Here is a 16,862-nt window from a genome sequence, read left to right as displayed (position 1 = left end):
CAAAAGGTAGTGGGGAAGGAGAGCATGGAGGATGGGCGTGTTGGGGAAGAGGAAAGGATAGTGCAGTGGGGGGTATGATGACAGTGAGTGAAGAGAGAATAGTCATGGAGAGAGGCGAGGAGACAGTGGACAAAGGCTGGTGATGGCAAGGGGAGGACTGGGGAGAGAATGGGTTAGAGGGTTGAGAATGCCGGGGTGAGTTGGGGGGAACTCCTCTCTTTCTCTGTCACACACACCCCCACCCCCCCCATACACTTCTTCCCAGGCTGCCTTTTAAATGCTCATCTGCAATTTTAAGTGATGTTGTCAGCAAATGCATACTTCAGTATTTGATACCTAGCGAGTGAAGAAAGGAGGACTTTATTCATGTAGCAACTTCCGTAATTGCATCCAAAGAGACCCTTCAGTATAATTATTGCAGCATTGTAGAACATAAAACAATGGATGAAACACTGCAAGCTTTACAGTGTGATGATAATCTAAGCTTTTGATGCTGATTGAAAATTAAATATAGATCTGGACATTGCGATAACTTCCTTACTCCTCTTCAAAATCGTGCAATGGAATCTTTTACACCCTTCTGCGACGGCAGTCTGGTCCTTAATTTAGTGTCTCAGAACTGTAACACTGCCTCTATTATGCTCAAGAACCAGACATTTTCTTTGTTCACGTGTCATGGAATGGGATTTGAATCCAATACCTTCTGACTTAGACTAGTGCTATCAAATCAGAACATCTTTCCGTCCCCACCCCACTGTTCCCTTCACCAATCCTTGGTTCGTGCCACTCTCCCGACCAACCTCCCTGAATGCCCAGGTAACTTACCTTGCAACCTGTAAAAGATACAGAAGCCACTGGCATACCACCCACCTCACCTCTATCCAGGGCCCCAAGCAGTCCTTTAGCCTGAGACAGCTACCTCACCTTCAATCTAGTCTGCTGTATCTGGTGGTCCTGATGTGGTCTACTCTACATCAGGGAGACCAAACATACTCTGCACATTTCATCCAGGTCTGCAGGGGTCGCCCTGACCTCCCAGTCATCGCCTGTTTCAATTCCCCCAACCACTCCCTTTCCGACATGACCATCCTTGGTCACTTCCATTGCCACAATGAACCACACTGCAAATTGGAGGAACAAAACCTCATCTTCTGCCTGTGCAGCCTACAGCTCAGATGGCTCCACGTTGAGTTCTCCAATTTCAAGTAACCTCCCTTACTATTCCTGAACTCCCTACCCAGCCCCTTGCCCTTCCATCCATTCCTCTGATTGACCCTTCCTTCCAGCTACCAACCAGATTCATTCCTCCCATTGACCATCCAGGTCCTACCCTCTACCTGTGTTCACCTATCCCTAACTCACCATCCTGCTGCCTCTGCCCCCTTTATCTGTATCCCCCCTTATATTCATCCCCATTCAGAAAGAAGGGTTACATCTGAAAGGTTGACTTCTCTACCTCCTGAAGCTGCTAAGTTCTTCCCACCTCCTGTCTACCTGGGATTCCAGCATCTGCAGTTTCTTTTTCTCTAATCAGGATATCAAGCCATGATATTGAGTTCATCATACGCTATTCAAGTAAAGCAACTCTGAAAGACAAATAGAGCATGAGTCACTATGAACTGGCTACTTTTCTGATCTGTTATGAAGATGTAGGGGTACTGTAATTTTAAGAGCATTGAAAAGCTAGCAAGGCCTTAGAGAAGCAGAGTCTGGAACAAGATAACAGTGTAAGGTTTGGTTGAAACAGCTGCAGTAGCTGGGTTGCCATGAGACAAAAACAAATTCACATTCAGCCAATCAGTTTAAATTATGCCCCAAGATACCAAACTCCAATCAAGTTTGAATTTAGTATTTTGATAATATGAAAACCAATGAAACAATTCAATGTTTTGGGGTATGAATATCAGACATTTTGAACAGTTAGCCAGAGTGGCAAAGAGAGCTGTCAAAAGACCAACAGATGTAGGCTGCTAGTAAGAGCTCTCTGAAAGGTACCTGTCTGGAGAAGGAGTTTGCACAGAAAAAACATCAAAACTGACCTTGAGAGAGAATCTACAGAGGAAACTCTGCAAAGCTGACTGCTTTTGAAATTATTATTTTTCTGTAAATTGTAATTGGGATTTTTTTTAAAAATTTGACCAGTACTATAGAGGGGAAGGTAAAAGATAGGTTTAAGAGGAAAGAGTTGTAAATAGCTGTTAGTAGATATTCTGTCAGACTTAAAAATAAAATTGGGTAAAAACAATGACTGCAGATGCTGGAAGCCAGATTCTGGATTAGTGGTGCTGGAAGAGCACAGCAGTTCAGGCAGCATCCAAGGAGCTTCGAAATCGACGTTTCGGGCAAAAGCCCTTCATCAGGAATAAAGGCAGTGAGCCTGAAGCGTGGAGTGATAAGCGAGAGGAGGGTGGGGGTGGGGAGAAAGTAGCATAGAGTACAGTAGGTGAGTGGGGGAGGGGATGAAGGTGATAGGTCAGGGAGGAGAGGGTGGAGTGGATAGGTGGAAAAGGAGATAGGCAGGTAGGACAAGTCCAGACAAGTCATGGGGACAGTGCTGAACTGGAAGTTTGGAACAAGGGTGAGGTGGGGGAAGGGAAAATGAGGAAACTGTTGAAGTCCACATTGATGCCCTGGGGTTGAAGTGTTCCGAGGCGGAAGATGAGGCGCTCTTCCTCCAGACGTCTGGTGAGGGAGTGGCGGTGAAGGAGGCCCAGGGGACCTCCATGTCCTCGGCAGAGTGGGAGGGGGAGTTGAAATGTTGGGCCATGGGGCGGTGTGGTCGATTGGTGCGGGTGTCCCGGAGATGTTCCCTAAAGCGCTCTGCTAGGAGGCGCCCCGTCTCCCCAATGTAGAGGAGACTGCATCGGGAGCAACGGATACAATACATGATATTAGTGGATGTGCAGGTAAAACTTTGGATGTGGAAGGCTCCTTTAGGGCCTTGGATAGAGGTGAAGGAGGTGGTGTGGGCGCAGGCTTTACAATTCCTGCGGTGGCAGGGGAAGGTGCCAGGATGGGAGAGTGGGTTGTAGGGAGGCGTGGACCTGACCAGGTAGTCACGGAGGGAACGGTCTTTGCAGAAGGCGGAAAGGGGTGGGGAGGGAAATATATCCCTGGTGGAGGGGTCTTTTTGGAGGTGGCGGAAATATCGGCGGATGATTTGGTTTATGCGAAGGTTGGTGGGGTGGAAGGTGAGCACCAGGGGCGTTCTGTCCTTGTTACGGTTGGAGGGGTGGGGTCTGAGGGCGGAGGTGCGGGATGTGGACGAGATGCGTTGGAGGGCATCTTTAACCACGTGGGAAGGGAAATTGCGGTCTCTAAAGAAGAAGGCCATCTGGTGTGTTCTGTGGTGGAACTGGTCCTCCTGGGAGCAGATACGGCGGAGGCGGAGGAATTGGGAATACGGGATGGCATTTTTTGCAAGAGGTAGGGTGGGACGAGGTATAATCGAGGTAGCTGTGGGAGTCGGTGGGTTTGTAAAAAATGTCAGTGTCAAGTCGGTCGTCATCAATGGAGATGGAGAGGTCCAGGAAGGGGAGGGAGGTGTCAGAGATGGTCCAGGTAAATTTAAGGTCAGGGTGTAATGTGTTGGTGAAGTTGATGAATTGCTCAACCTCTTTGCAGGAGTACGATGTGGCGCCTATGCAGTCATCAATGTAGCGGAGGAAGAGGTGGGGAGTGGTGTCAGTGTAATTACGGAAGATCAACTGTTCTACGTAGCCAGCAAATTAAAAATAAAAGTATTAATTTTTACTTTAGTTACTTTTGGGTAGTGATTTGCCTCTAATTTTAATAGATTACAGCACGGAGTGATTTTTTTTTTGTTGCTGGTTTAAATTAACAGAGGGGTTTATCCCATGTCATTCCAGTTTGGGGATTTGTTGCCAGGATTTGAACAGTTAGGGTTTTGGATTTGTGTTTTGAACAGGTTTAGATAAATCCACTCTGAGGTTTGGATGGATTTAAATAGAAAAAGCCCAGTAGACTTAAACACTTGCAGGTTAGTGTCCTAGATCTTTAAATAAAATGTACGTGAGACAATTATTTAATTTCAGTGGCTTCTGGTTTTATTAAATTAAAAGCGAGAGAAATGGCTCTTAAAATTGCTAAAGAGGTTCTGGGATTTGAATATAGTTCTCAAATTTGCCAAGAAAGTTTAGAAGGAAAGAAAAAGACCATACTTTTAGACTCCACAACCATCTAATGAAGGAGCAGCAGTCTGAAAACTAGTGCTTCCAAATAAACCTGTTGGACCATAACCTGGTGTTGTGAGTTTTAACTTTGTTCGCCCCATTCCAACACCAGCACCTCCAAATCAAAAAGAGAGAATCTGAACTTTAAGTTGTAACTTAGTCAGCAAAGTCAAGTTAACAGGATGGAGATTAAAAGAGAAGGTAGTGATATAAACAAATACAGAGGAACCTCGATTATCCGAAAGAGATGGGCGGGCACTATTTTGTTTGGATAATTAATTATTCGGTTAATTGATTCAATGCCTTTCCTCTGGGCTCGGAGTTTTCTGTTAAGTCTGCTCCCCATTCAGGAGACTAGGCAGAAGCATTCCGCACATGAGCACCCACCCCATCCAACACCACCCCCACCCCATCCAACACACATCCCCTATCCGCCCCTCCAACGCAGCACCCCCGTCTGCCCCTCAACCCTGTCCTAAACCGCCCCCCCAACCCCGTCCAACACTGCAAACTGGCGCTCTATCCTGAACGCAACCACCCCCTCTGGGGCAGCCAGACTGGACACCAACAGCAAGACTGCTGTTGCCTTTGTGGGGTAGGTCTCCAAATAGTGGACCTGTGCACACAACTTTTTGACATCTAGTAAAGATGCCAGATAGGGGTAAAAAGGATTATCTGTATGTCATGTGAACATTTTGAAACCATATTATACCGGAGAGAGAGAGAAATGGATAAACAGGTGTTAGTTACTGTCTTGCAGAGAGGGGAATCAAATCCAGATGATGTGGATTTTGAGGTGCCTCAAAACAGATTTAAAAATGAAAAAGTTCTTAAGGGGTTAGTTTAGTGAACTATCTGCCTCAGGAGCATAGAATGGAGTTAAAAGATTTGTTAGTGCAGTATAAGGGCATACATAAGAATCAGATGGGGATGACTAATGCTATTGTGCACAAAGTAGATGTAGGGAAGACTGCTCTGATAAAACAACACCCCTATCGGCTTAATCTACTCAAAGCCAGACAGGTCCAGAAGAAAGTGGAGGCCATATTTGATGAGGATTTCATCGAACTGAGCCAGACCGAGTGGAATTCACCGATCGTCTTAGTTTCCCAAACCAGGTGGGACTCAACGATTTTGAGTGGCTTATCAGAACATCAACGCCGTTACAAAATCAGACTCCTATCCAATTCCAAGATTGGGGAATGTATTGAGAAAGTCTGAGTAGCCAGTTACATCACCAAGTTGGACTTGCTTGGTGGTTACTGGCAGGTACCTTTATCAGAGACGGCGAAAGAAATTTCTGCAGTTGTGACCCCAAATGGGCTATATCAATTTAAAGTGATGCCATTTGGAATGAAGAATGCCCCCACCACATTCCAAAGACTCATGAGCAGAGTTGTGGCTGGGTTAACAAACTGTGCAGTCTATTTGGACGATATAGTGATCTTTCGTAAGTCCTGGAAAGATCACATGTACAGTTGGCAGAGCTCTTTGAATGACTATGAGAAGTAAATCCGGTAATAAACAAAACTGAATTCATGAAAGCATAGGTGATGTTCTTGGGGCATAATGTCGGTCACGGAAGGTTGACCCCACAGAATGTAAAGATGAAGGCCATCAAGACATTTCCACAACCAACCTCGGAAAGAGGTGCTTCAATTCTTAGGACTCAACAGATTCTATTAGAACTTTGTTCCAAGCTTCAGCAGTGTAGTGGCACCATTAACCAATTTAAGGGCAGTGGTCTCTAATATTCCTTTTCCACACAAAAGAAAATTAACCCCAGTCTCAAAGACTGTAACTTCCACTCCTCACCCTAAAATTTAAGGAAAATTGACTATTTTAATGAGGGTTCATTGCCACTCATTTTCTAATCAGCAAGTTATCCTTTACACTTTTTGGTGTCTAATGGTACTTTTAAATTTAATTGTGTTAGCAGCAAGTATTATATACAAGTGTGTATTCAGTCTGGGTGTATGCTTTATAGACATCTATCTGAGAGGTAAGGTGGATTTATCATGCAGGTTCAAATTCTGTTGTATTGTTAGGGGTTGACCTTGGGAAAAAAACTGAACAAAAACCATTGGCTTTCTGCATTCTTGGTGTTAAACAACAGTTGTAGGAACATTCAAAAGCATAGACATTAGCTATTATACACTAACAATTATTTCTTTTTCATTTTCTACAGTTGGAAACTATACAAGCACAACTGGACTCTCTCACGTGACTGAGTGAACAAATAGTCTTGCAAATATGTACTTGTCAACTGTAGGTTGAATAACTGAAGAATTTTCATAACACTCTATGCTGGAGAAATAAAATGAATAGTTTCTATTAAATATCACAGCATAGCTATAAAGTACTACTTTTGGAGATCTTTGCAAACCAGTGAATCTGGAATTTGACAAATTGTTACATAAAATTCAATAGCACACGAGTGGAGTATCAGCTGCCTAAATACTGTCTTGTATTAATTCAGGGTTATCAATGTCAGTTAAGAAATTCTAATATTCTCAACATGTGATGTTTGGATTTATTTATCGGAAGATTGGGCAAGATTGAATGCTGTTTGAAAATAAAATTCTGACACAGCTTTAGAAGGGTTTGAGCAGCAATAAGGGTTTTCATTTTCATTGTCTTGTGAAGACCAGAAGATAGATGGTCTTAACATTCAATGTCCTCTTTTAAGTATTGCAGTTAATTAAGCTTTTGTGATAACATTGTATATAAATCTATTATTAACTAATTCCATAACATTAAAGTAGCAAACCTTTCTACGAAGCTACACTTAATAAAGCTAATTTTTTGTTCCCATAATTTGTGATGTTTTTGATTAAGTAATGGCTGGAATATGTATATGTTGAGTCACCATGGTTTATATTGTCTGCTGAATTAAGATACCTGGATAACTGTTAGTAGATTGTCAATGGTAGTGACCTTTCAGGCTAAGTATAATGGGATTGAAACCCAAGTCATGAATCATTACTTGCATAAGATGAAATAAATATAGAATTGATGATTTGCGCTGTAGATGTTTTAGCATGTCATGACATGATATAATCTATATCAAATTCCTATCAGCATGAAGTAAGTTATTGTCTTACACATGTACACACACGTGGTCATGCAATTACAATGGCCAACTGTCTCTTAGATGACCTTTTATATGAGTAGTGTTAATAATTCTTCACTTCATTCTATGTGGTGTAAAGAACAGTGTCTATGCTATTTATAATGTGTTCTTATTGGATCTTCAACTATTTTCTTCATAATCTTTTATTGATTTTCTAAACAGCGTAAGATTACATACTTCACTATACTAGAGGTAATATTTTAAAAGATTGTTTCATGTATTTTTGTTCATCGTAATGCAGACTGTTAGTAGGGATTAATTTCATTTTTTGTTTCAGCAGCATTGTGTAAAGGTATCTAGTCATCAACGATTTTCAAATTTTTCCATGTGGCAACTCCTGTCTAATATGCTTGGTTCCCAGAGTGCTGTGAAGTCCAGCTTTTAAAAGACAAGGAAGGATATTTTATGTGAATCCTGTACGCAGGGTCATATGGGGATTAAAAGTCTGCACTCTGGAAAACATCTTGGCCAATATGACATTTCCTTCGGGCAGCCAATTAACGAGCAGGGACAGCAAGAAGGGATTCTCGACTCAGTTAAAGATACCAGGGAGGCCTTTTGCTTGGAAACAGCAAGAAGCTGCCATGGCAGGGTAGGAAAGGGATGACAGCTTTGCCCTGCCTCCACCTTCTCTAAAATAAACCGGTATTTTTTGCTGGGTCACTACTATGGGTATCTGGGGAAGCCCTTCTACATGGTAGTCTGGAGCTGCTGCCACATCAGCGAAGGACCTTTTCCTAGGCTGGGGGAGTCCAAAGCATCAGTCTAAGGTGGAAAGGGAAAGATTTTAAAAAGGACCTGAGGGGAATCTTTGTCAGAAAGAACTGCCAGATGATGAATTACTAGTTTGAAAAAGACATCTGGATGGGTATATGAACAGGAAAGATTTAGAGGGATATGAGTCAAATGCTAGTAAATTGGAATATGCCAGATTGGGATGTCTGCTTGGGGTGCGCATTAGTTAGACCAAAAGGTCTGTTTCTGTGCTGTATGACTTTATAAATAGACAGGAGTCCTGAGCCTTCCTGGAGTGCTGGACCTCCAATCTACCACCAAATAGTTACTTCCACTAGCAGGTAAACTGGCCCAAACAACTTCTAGGAACTCCTTTAATTTGCCTTAACTGATGCTTTGTTAGTTTAAGTGGCTACCACATGTTAGATGGAGCTAGGGAATTGCCACACCAGTCAGCTGTGTTACTGCAGCCCTCCTTCCTTCATTCCCAGCCTCAAAATCCATCCTATGGTCTTGGAAACAAAAAAAAAGTTTCATCATTACAGAAAATGTTTTTCATTTAGAATTTACCAACAAAATAGCATGCCAGTAAATTGACACACATGGAAGGAATCAAAATCTGATCACAGATGGATTGACGTCTACAGTCTTAAAGACCCCCTGGAGTCCAGGAATCACTTCAGCTTTAGAGGAAACTGCTTACAGAACAGTTCCTATTTACCGCACTCTGTTGGAGGGGGTGGTGGGATAGAGAATGATTTTATGAAGTCTACAAGGGCAAGAAATGTAGCATGCAATGTGGCCTAATTAGGCAGGAAGCAAAAATTTCAATCTCCTGAGAGGCAGAGAAGAAGTCAGTCTTTTTGTGGTGTGTCATGCATTACGACAGTCTCCAGCAAGTTCCTATTTGTAACATGTTGTAAAACTAAACTACCTTGCGTTTGGGTGGAGGCTGAGAACTTCAGTCCCCAGCAAGCTGAGAGCCGTGATGCATGTGCAAAGTGCAACAAGTGCTTCATCCAGTATTCCCCTTCAACATTTAAAGGGTCTAGCAATCGAGGTTATTGGGGTTCACAGACCTGGAGTGAAAACCAGGAGTCAAGAATTGGTTTGGGCCCTACAATTAGTGGAGCAAACAGAACCCAGGGGTGTTGCCAGGATGGTGAAATGCTGGTTGCACGTGTGGTCCAAAAAGTATTGGATGCAGGTGAGAGAGAATCCTGGAGATCTGGGAAAGCCTTGGAGGGTGAGAAAAGCAAGAAAACATAAAAAGTAATAGGAAGCAGAAATCTCCTGAGTGGCGGAGGAGACCACCAAGAGGTGACTACTAGAATAGGAACCAAGAAAGAGGCTCTAGGCAGTGAGTTGGTGCACTAATACCAAGGGTATTTATCGTCCTTTGGAGTTGAACAGAGATCTGCTTGGTCTCCATGACTCCAATATATTTAGTGAGCAATTAGGGGAGTTGATTTTTTTTTTAAACCGTCCAAGTCCTATCTTCTGACAGAAAGGTTGAACTATTGTGTGGCATTGATTCTCCCAGTGATTATGAAATGAGAGTGTGAAAGGGGAGAGCAAGTCAGAAGTACAAGGGATAATTACTGAATTAACTTGCTCAGAGCGGAAAGGAGAAACAATGCAAACAATATTATTGCCTAAATTAGTCCTGTTAATGCTTATCAGAAGATATTGATTTTACAATGTATGATGACAATGCAAAACATTGAAACTCATCAGGAGGGAAGATTTCTGTGCCTTTTATTTATAAATTGCTACTATTACATTTTCTAATACGGATTCCTAATTGTTTTAGAGCCTTAACTTTAAATTAGTGAGAATATTTTCAAATTACCCAGTAAACAATTACTTAGGTTTTCAGAGTTGTACCGTAATACATCTTCAGTTCCTTCACCTTGGGAGAATTTTCTCTGTTTAACAACCTGAGACTGTGCAAAACTGGGCTGTACAATTGATTCCCTTGTAATAAGATGTGAATGTATGTCTTTATCTGTAATATTATCAACATTGCAATTTAGTAACATGAACAGAATCAAGGATTCTATAATGGCCAGGCAGCTCTTGTGTAATTCTGATGAGTGATATTATAAATATGTTTTTAAAAAACAGAAAAATGATGTTATCACAGTCGAACTCTCTAGGTATTCAGTAGCTTGCTGTTTGACAGCAGGAAAAGAACAGGTTTATTATAACTCTGTGATGATTTATTGTTCCTAAAAGAGCTGGAAAGAGACTTATTTAGATGTTGTACATATCCAGAACAATGACTTTTATTCTCTACACATTTATTTTTTCATGTAGGCCAACTGGTGAAACACTAGCATGAGGATGGTCAGTGTATTAACATTATTGTAAATTTCTGCTACTGATCAGCTCCTTCTTTTGATTAGTTACATAAACTCAGTCCAGCCTTTGTTCTTTTATTAAAGATAATTTAATTACTAATAATCCCAGGAACAGATAGAAAGCAACATATTTATCCACCCAATATACTATCTACCCTTCCTATTGAACTAAAAGGACAACTATTTTGGTCTGAAGTACGTAAAATGCATAGTTAATGTCTATTTTAGAGATACAATCAGTAGCTATTTCAAAAACATTCCATACCAAATGGCAGTATTCACCTTCATCATCTTATCCCAGGAGATAACAGTAGAAAAGCAGTTGTTCTTATAAATACAAGTATTTAATCAATTCCTCATTATAACTCCCTTTGCCTCCCTTGCACAACCATTTTGATGATCTTCATTAACCGATCTTTGGCTTCCTCTTTATCTACATACTTCTCCTCCATGACCTCAACCATAAATTTTCTCATGCGCACTCATTTAAGTTCCTCTCTCCTCCACTTCTCTCAACATCTTGTCTGCCTTCATGTTATAGTGCTTAGCTAGTGTCAAGTTTTGGATGGATTTATCTTCCTCTAGCCATCAGTCAAGACACTCTGACTGCTATCTTGACACTGAATCCATCTTCCTCCTTAACCATTCTCCTGTATTAGAACATTCACAAACTTAGCACTCTGATTCTGAGCTGAGCTTTAACCCCTAATACTTTACATTGCCAAATGCTTTATTTCCAATGCTATATCAATCCCTTTTCTACTACATTATTCCTACTTTGATGAAACCTTTGTTTTGTGACTTTGTGACCTCCAGTGTTCGTGCCTCTAATGCTCTTTACTGGCTACCCATACTCCATCTACCAAAAACTCCAAAATAGCCCTTCTCCATTCACCCATCACCAGCCCTCATTGACCTACACCAACCAGCCCCTGCTGCATCTCCCACCGTTTCCACACTGTAAGTAATCTAATCTAATTGTGTGGTCAATTTGAAATCACTGCCCTAATGTACAAACCACCCTTGGTTTTGTACCAACCTTTTTCATGATGGGTGAAGCTTTACCTAATTTAAAACCATTCACCTCCAGAGTTAATTTGGGCTATCTATCTTTCTTTTGAGCAATCCACTCTCACCCTTGGCTCCACACTTCAGAACCTCGTGCATAAATAATTCTACCTTTTAAAAAAAACTTTGTGTATTGTCTTGGAATATTTGTTTGCATTACCTCTGACTTCTACCCTAAACCTTCCTCCAATCACCTTAAAATTATGCCCCTTGTGATAGACATTTCCATCCTGGGAAAAAGTTACTGGCTATCCACTCTCTATGCCTCTCATCTTCTTGTACATCTCTATCGAGTCACCTCTCATCCTCCTTCGCTCCAATGAGAAAAGTCCTAGTTCCCTCAACCTTTCTTCACAAGGCATACTGTCCAGTCCAGGCAGCATCCTGGTAAATCTCCTCTGCACCCTGTCTAAAGTTTCCATATCTTCCCTTTAATTGACGCAATTGGAACTACACACAATATTCCAAGTGTAGTCTAACCAGGGTTCTAGAGCTGCAGCATAACCTCGTGAGTATTAAACTCAATCCCCCTGCTAATGAAAGCCAACACACCATATGCCGCCTTAACAACCCTATCAATTTGGGTGGCAACTTTGAGGGATCTATGGACATGGACCCTAGGATCCTTCTGTTCCTCCACACTGCCAAGAATCCTGTCTTAGTCCTGTATTCTGCATTCAAATTTGACCTTCCAAAGTGAAGGTCTTCACACTATTCCACGTTGAATTCCATTTGCCGGTTATCAGCCCAGTTCTGCATCCTGTCAATGTCCCTTTGCAACCTACAACAGGCCTCCACCGTATCCACAACTCCACCAACCTTTGTATCATCGGCAAATGTATTAATCTACCCTTCCACTTTCTCATTCAAATCTTTTATAAAAATCATAAAGAGCAAAGGTCCCAGAACTGATTCATGTGGAACACCAAACTCCTGGCTGAATACTTTCCATTGATCAACACCCTCTGCCTTTTAAGGGCCAGCCAATTCTGTACCTCGACAGCCAGATTTCCCTATGTCCCGTGCCTCCTTACTTTCTGAATAAGCCTACCATGGGGAACCTTATCAAACACCATGTACACAACATCTACTGCTCCACCTACATCAATGTGTTTTGTCACATCCTGAAAGAATTCAACAAGGTTTGTGAGGCATAACCTGCCCTTCACAAAGCCATGATATCTCTCAGATCCCTCTCCAATACTTTGCCCACCATGCCGTAAGACTGACAGGTCTGTAATTCTCAGAATTATCCATATTCCCTTTCTTGAGCAGGGGAATAACATTTGCCACCCTTCAATCAACAGGAAGTTGTGATCACTATCGCCAAATGCTCTCCCACCAAGAGATGACACCTGGCATAGTTTGTTGCCAAGCACCAAATCCAATAGGGCCTCCCCTCTAGTCGGTCTATCTACATATTGAGGCAGCAACTCTTCCTGAACATACCGCCAAAAACTGCTTCAACCAAACTATTTGAACTAAGCAGGTTCCAATCAATATTACAGAAGTTAAAGTCACCCATGACAATAACCCTGTTGCTTCTGCCCATTTCCAAAATCTGCCTCCCAATCTGCACCCCTATGTCTTTGTTGTTATTAGGGGGCCTGTAGAAAACTCCCAATAAAGTGACTACTCATTTCCTGTTTCTGACTTCCACTCATACCGACTGCGGACATATTCTCCTTAACAACCTCCCTTTCTGCAGCTGTGATACTATGCCTGATGACCAATGCCACTCCCCCACCTCCTTTAGCCACCAACCCCCACCCCCACCCCCCCTTCCATTTTGACACATCCAAACCCTAGAACATTAAACAACCATTCCTGCCCCTGTGACACCCAAGTCTCCATAATGGCCATAACATCATATGTCCAAGTACTTATGCATGCTCTGAGTTTGTCACCCTTATTCCTGATAATACTTGCATTAAAATAGACACACTTCAACCCATCGCACTGACTGCACCGTTGCCCTATCACAGACTCTCTGCATCTTGTACCTGGCTGTTCACTACCTACTCCATCTGTAGCTCCAGTTCCCACGCCCCTGACTATCTAGTGCAAACCTCCGACCCTGGATGTTAGTGCCCCTCCAGTTCAGGTGCAACCTGTCCTCCTTGTACGAGTCCCACCTTCCCCAGAAGGTATCCCAATGATCCACATATCTGAAACCCTCCCTCCTACACCAGCCCTGCAGCCATGTGTTCATCTGCACTCGCTGTCTATTCCTAATCTCACTAGCCTGTGGCACAGACTGAATATATAAGTTCACAAGCCCAGCAATCCCCCGTCTGTGTTCACCCCTGTTGAGCCTTTACTCTGCCTATTCAAGAGATAAGTCTTTAAAAGGGAAACTTACCTTCCTTGTAAATCTTTTCTGCGTCCCCTCATGTTTCAGAGGACAACCAGAATTATATGTAGAATTCTACAAATGGCCTCACCATTGTCCTATACAGTCGCAATATGACCTCCCAACTCCTATACTCAATGTTCTGACCAATGACTGCAAGCATGTCAGATTTTGTGATTAGATTAGATTACAGTGTGGAAACAGGCCCTTCGGCCCAACAAGTCCACACCGACCCGCTGAAGCGAAACCCACCCATACCCCTACATTTACCCCTTACCTAACACTACAGGCATTTTAGCATAGCCAATTCACCTGACCTGCACATCTTTGGACTGTGGGAGGAAACCGGAGGAAACCCACGCAGACACGGGGAGAAGGTGCAAACTCCACACAGTCAGTCGCCTGAGGCGGGAATTGAACCCGGGTCTCTGGCGCTGTGAGGCAGCAGTGCTAACCACTGTGCCACCGTGCCGCCCACAAATATTGGTAGAATATTATTAAGCCCGACTAACCATAAATGGTGAGGTGTATTTCTGTAGCCCCAGCATATTACACTCCATGGATTACTTCTACAACTATTTCTACAACTATCAGTCAGAATATTCGGAGTGGAAAGCACTGTCAGATTACCATCTGTTCATTTTGTTTTAACGTTACTAACGAGCTCTGTATATTTAGCTGGGAATTTCAATCCTAGCTCTTTCAGAAATGTGTGTACTTGAAATCAAAACTCTTCCCAAATTCTGTAGGAAAGTAGAAGTCCAACTGTGCTGCCTTTTACAACAGTCAGTGTGCCATGCTGAGATTTAAATGTCCAGCGACATGGCTAGACACCTGCCCCACTGAAATCATCTCTACCGACCTCGACACTGTCCTATCCCCCCTAGTCCAGGAACTCCCCACATACGTTTGCCCTGTTTTCATTTTAGAACCTTGACATTAGTGCGAGATTTTTGGGGAGAGGGATATGGTGCCATGTCCAGAAAGTTACTCAAGAGTGATCAGGAGCAGGACCCTAAGCGAATATTTGTCCTCATACAATGACTTTGAACTGGTACACCTACTACCATCTCAGCTGAGATCAGCTAACTCAAGACATCAGGGATATTATTTTGGACCTTTCTATTCTGATACTTTTACTGCTCAGTAAGAACTAAAATTTCATTTAAGTGGGATTCTGAATGGAAATATTTAGTAATAAACACAGAATGCTGGAGATATTCAGCAGGTCTGGCAGCATCTGTGGCGAGAGAGAAACCGAGTTAATGTTTCACGTCTGATGACTCTTCTTCAGAATGTTGCCTCTGTTTCTCCCAAAGTACATGCTGACAGATCTGCTGAACTTCTCTAGATTTCTCTGTGTTTGTTACTAAATATTCCCATTCAGGATCCTGCTTAAATGTACTTTTTAGTTAGTTTTAGTTCTCAGGGGTTAGCACTGATGCCTCACAGCACCAGGGACTCCTGTTCAACTCTAGCCCTGGGCGACTATCTGTGTGGAGTTTGCATATTCTCCCCGTGTCTGCGTGGGTTCCCTTCGGGTGCTCTGGTTTCCTCCCACAATCCAAAACTGTGTAGATTAGGTGAATTGGCTGTGCCAAATTGTCCATAGTGTTCAGGGATGTGTAGGTTAGGGGTATTAGTTCAGGTGCAAATGTTCAGTAGAAGGTCTGGGTGGGTTACTCTTCGGAGGATCAATGTGGACTTGTTGGGCCAAATGGCCTGTTTCCATATATCTATCAGTAGAAGTATCAGAATAGAAAGGTCTCAAATTCAGCAGATCTGACAGCATCTGCTTCAGGAGAAACAGAGGTAATGTTTAGAAGAAGAGTCATATCAGACTTGAAACATTAATTCTGTTTCTCTCCCCACAGATGCTGTCAGACCTGAATATCTCCAGTACTTGTTTCAGATTTCCAGTATCAGTCATACTTGCTTTTATTCAAGAAATATTTAGTCCTTTAGTAGCCTATCTCTTTTTCAAGTACACCTATCACTTACTCTCTTGCTACTTTTGCAAGTATTTTGATACACTAGTGCCATAGTAGTTTCACATTGGAATCAATTGATTGTGGAGCAGTAGACTGAAAATCATCATCAGCCATACCACTACGCGATCAATGTGATGATCCGGTTAATGAGCCGATAAAGGAGTCAAGTGCAGCAGTCCAAGTAGCAAACTTGAAAGGGAGATATTAATAACACTCATCACTTATGTGGGCAGAAGATTACAATCAAACTATCATCCAGCCTACCTTAATGGCTTTGTGTTACATTTAGAACTAGTACTGCTGAGATGAATGCTCTGGTCACGACATTGCAGAATATCAAAACAATGGAAAATAATCTTGAATAGGCAAAGAAATATAACTATCATTCTTAGAATTAGAATTAACATTTATTGTGACATATACTCAATGAGTATAGTGAAATGTTTGTAAGTCGCCACTTGCAGCACCACTTGGGAACAAAGGTACCTAGGCACAGCTTCATTAGTTACAGGATCTTAGAGAAGAGGGAAACAGAATGTCTAACACTGCGGCAATAAAAGTTCAGGACAACAGTCTTCCAACCCAGCTCACACTTGGCCCTGGCTCCAGATCGCACCAGGCTTCATCCTGAGGATCATGAGGTTGGGAGATCACTTCAGACTGCCACACCAGGCAAATGACACCATGCTGGGAGGTTGCTACAATCGAAATGGGAGGCTACTGCGCTGGGCTGGTAGGTCTCCATGCCATGCCGGGAGGCTGCTATGTCAGGCTGGATGGTCATTATGCCGCCACAGGAGGTTGGTAGTTGACCAGAGACCAGGAATCATCGCCGGAGACCAGCAAAGGAGAAGAAACAACACTAAGAGGAGAAAAAAAGAATGGGTGGAGGGGACCATCCTACTCTGTTGCCATATTGGACTATCCTTTGCAAAAGCTTGGATAGGAAGCTTAAAGTTCTGACAACATAACCAGCAGTTGCCTGTTTTATGCAATTCAGCTTTAACTAAAATAAAATAAAGAACT

At 42.5% G+C, this 16,862-nt stretch overlaps 1 protein-coding gene across 1 annotated transcript in view; it reads left to right on the top strand.

The window, feature by feature from the left end:
• The window catches only part of commd10 (COMM domain containing 10), a 91,087-nt gene extending 84,077 nt beyond the window's left edge, over positions 1-7,010 (top strand). The window contains exon 7 of the mRNA XM_043711296.1: positions 6,382-7,010. Coding sequence (XP_043567231.1) covers positions 6,382-6,420 — 39 coding nt within the window. The 3' untranslated portion in view covers positions 6,421-7,010. The remainder of the gene's footprint in view (positions 1-6,381) is intronic.
• Positions 7,011-16,862: the final 9,852 nt, after the last annotated feature.

Source organism: Chiloscyllium plagiosum, unplaced genomic scaffold, assembly GCF_037043375.1.
Source record: "Chiloscyllium plagiosum isolate Xiang-an unplaced genomic scaffold, Cpla_swu_hap1 HiC_scaffold_2, whole genome shotgun sequence".
Classification (NCBI taxonomy): domain Eukaryota; kingdom Metazoa; phylum Chordata; class Chondrichthyes; order Orectolobiformes; family Hemiscylliidae; genus Chiloscyllium; species Chiloscyllium plagiosum.
This window is presented reverse-complemented; position numbering and strand designations above follow the sequence as displayed.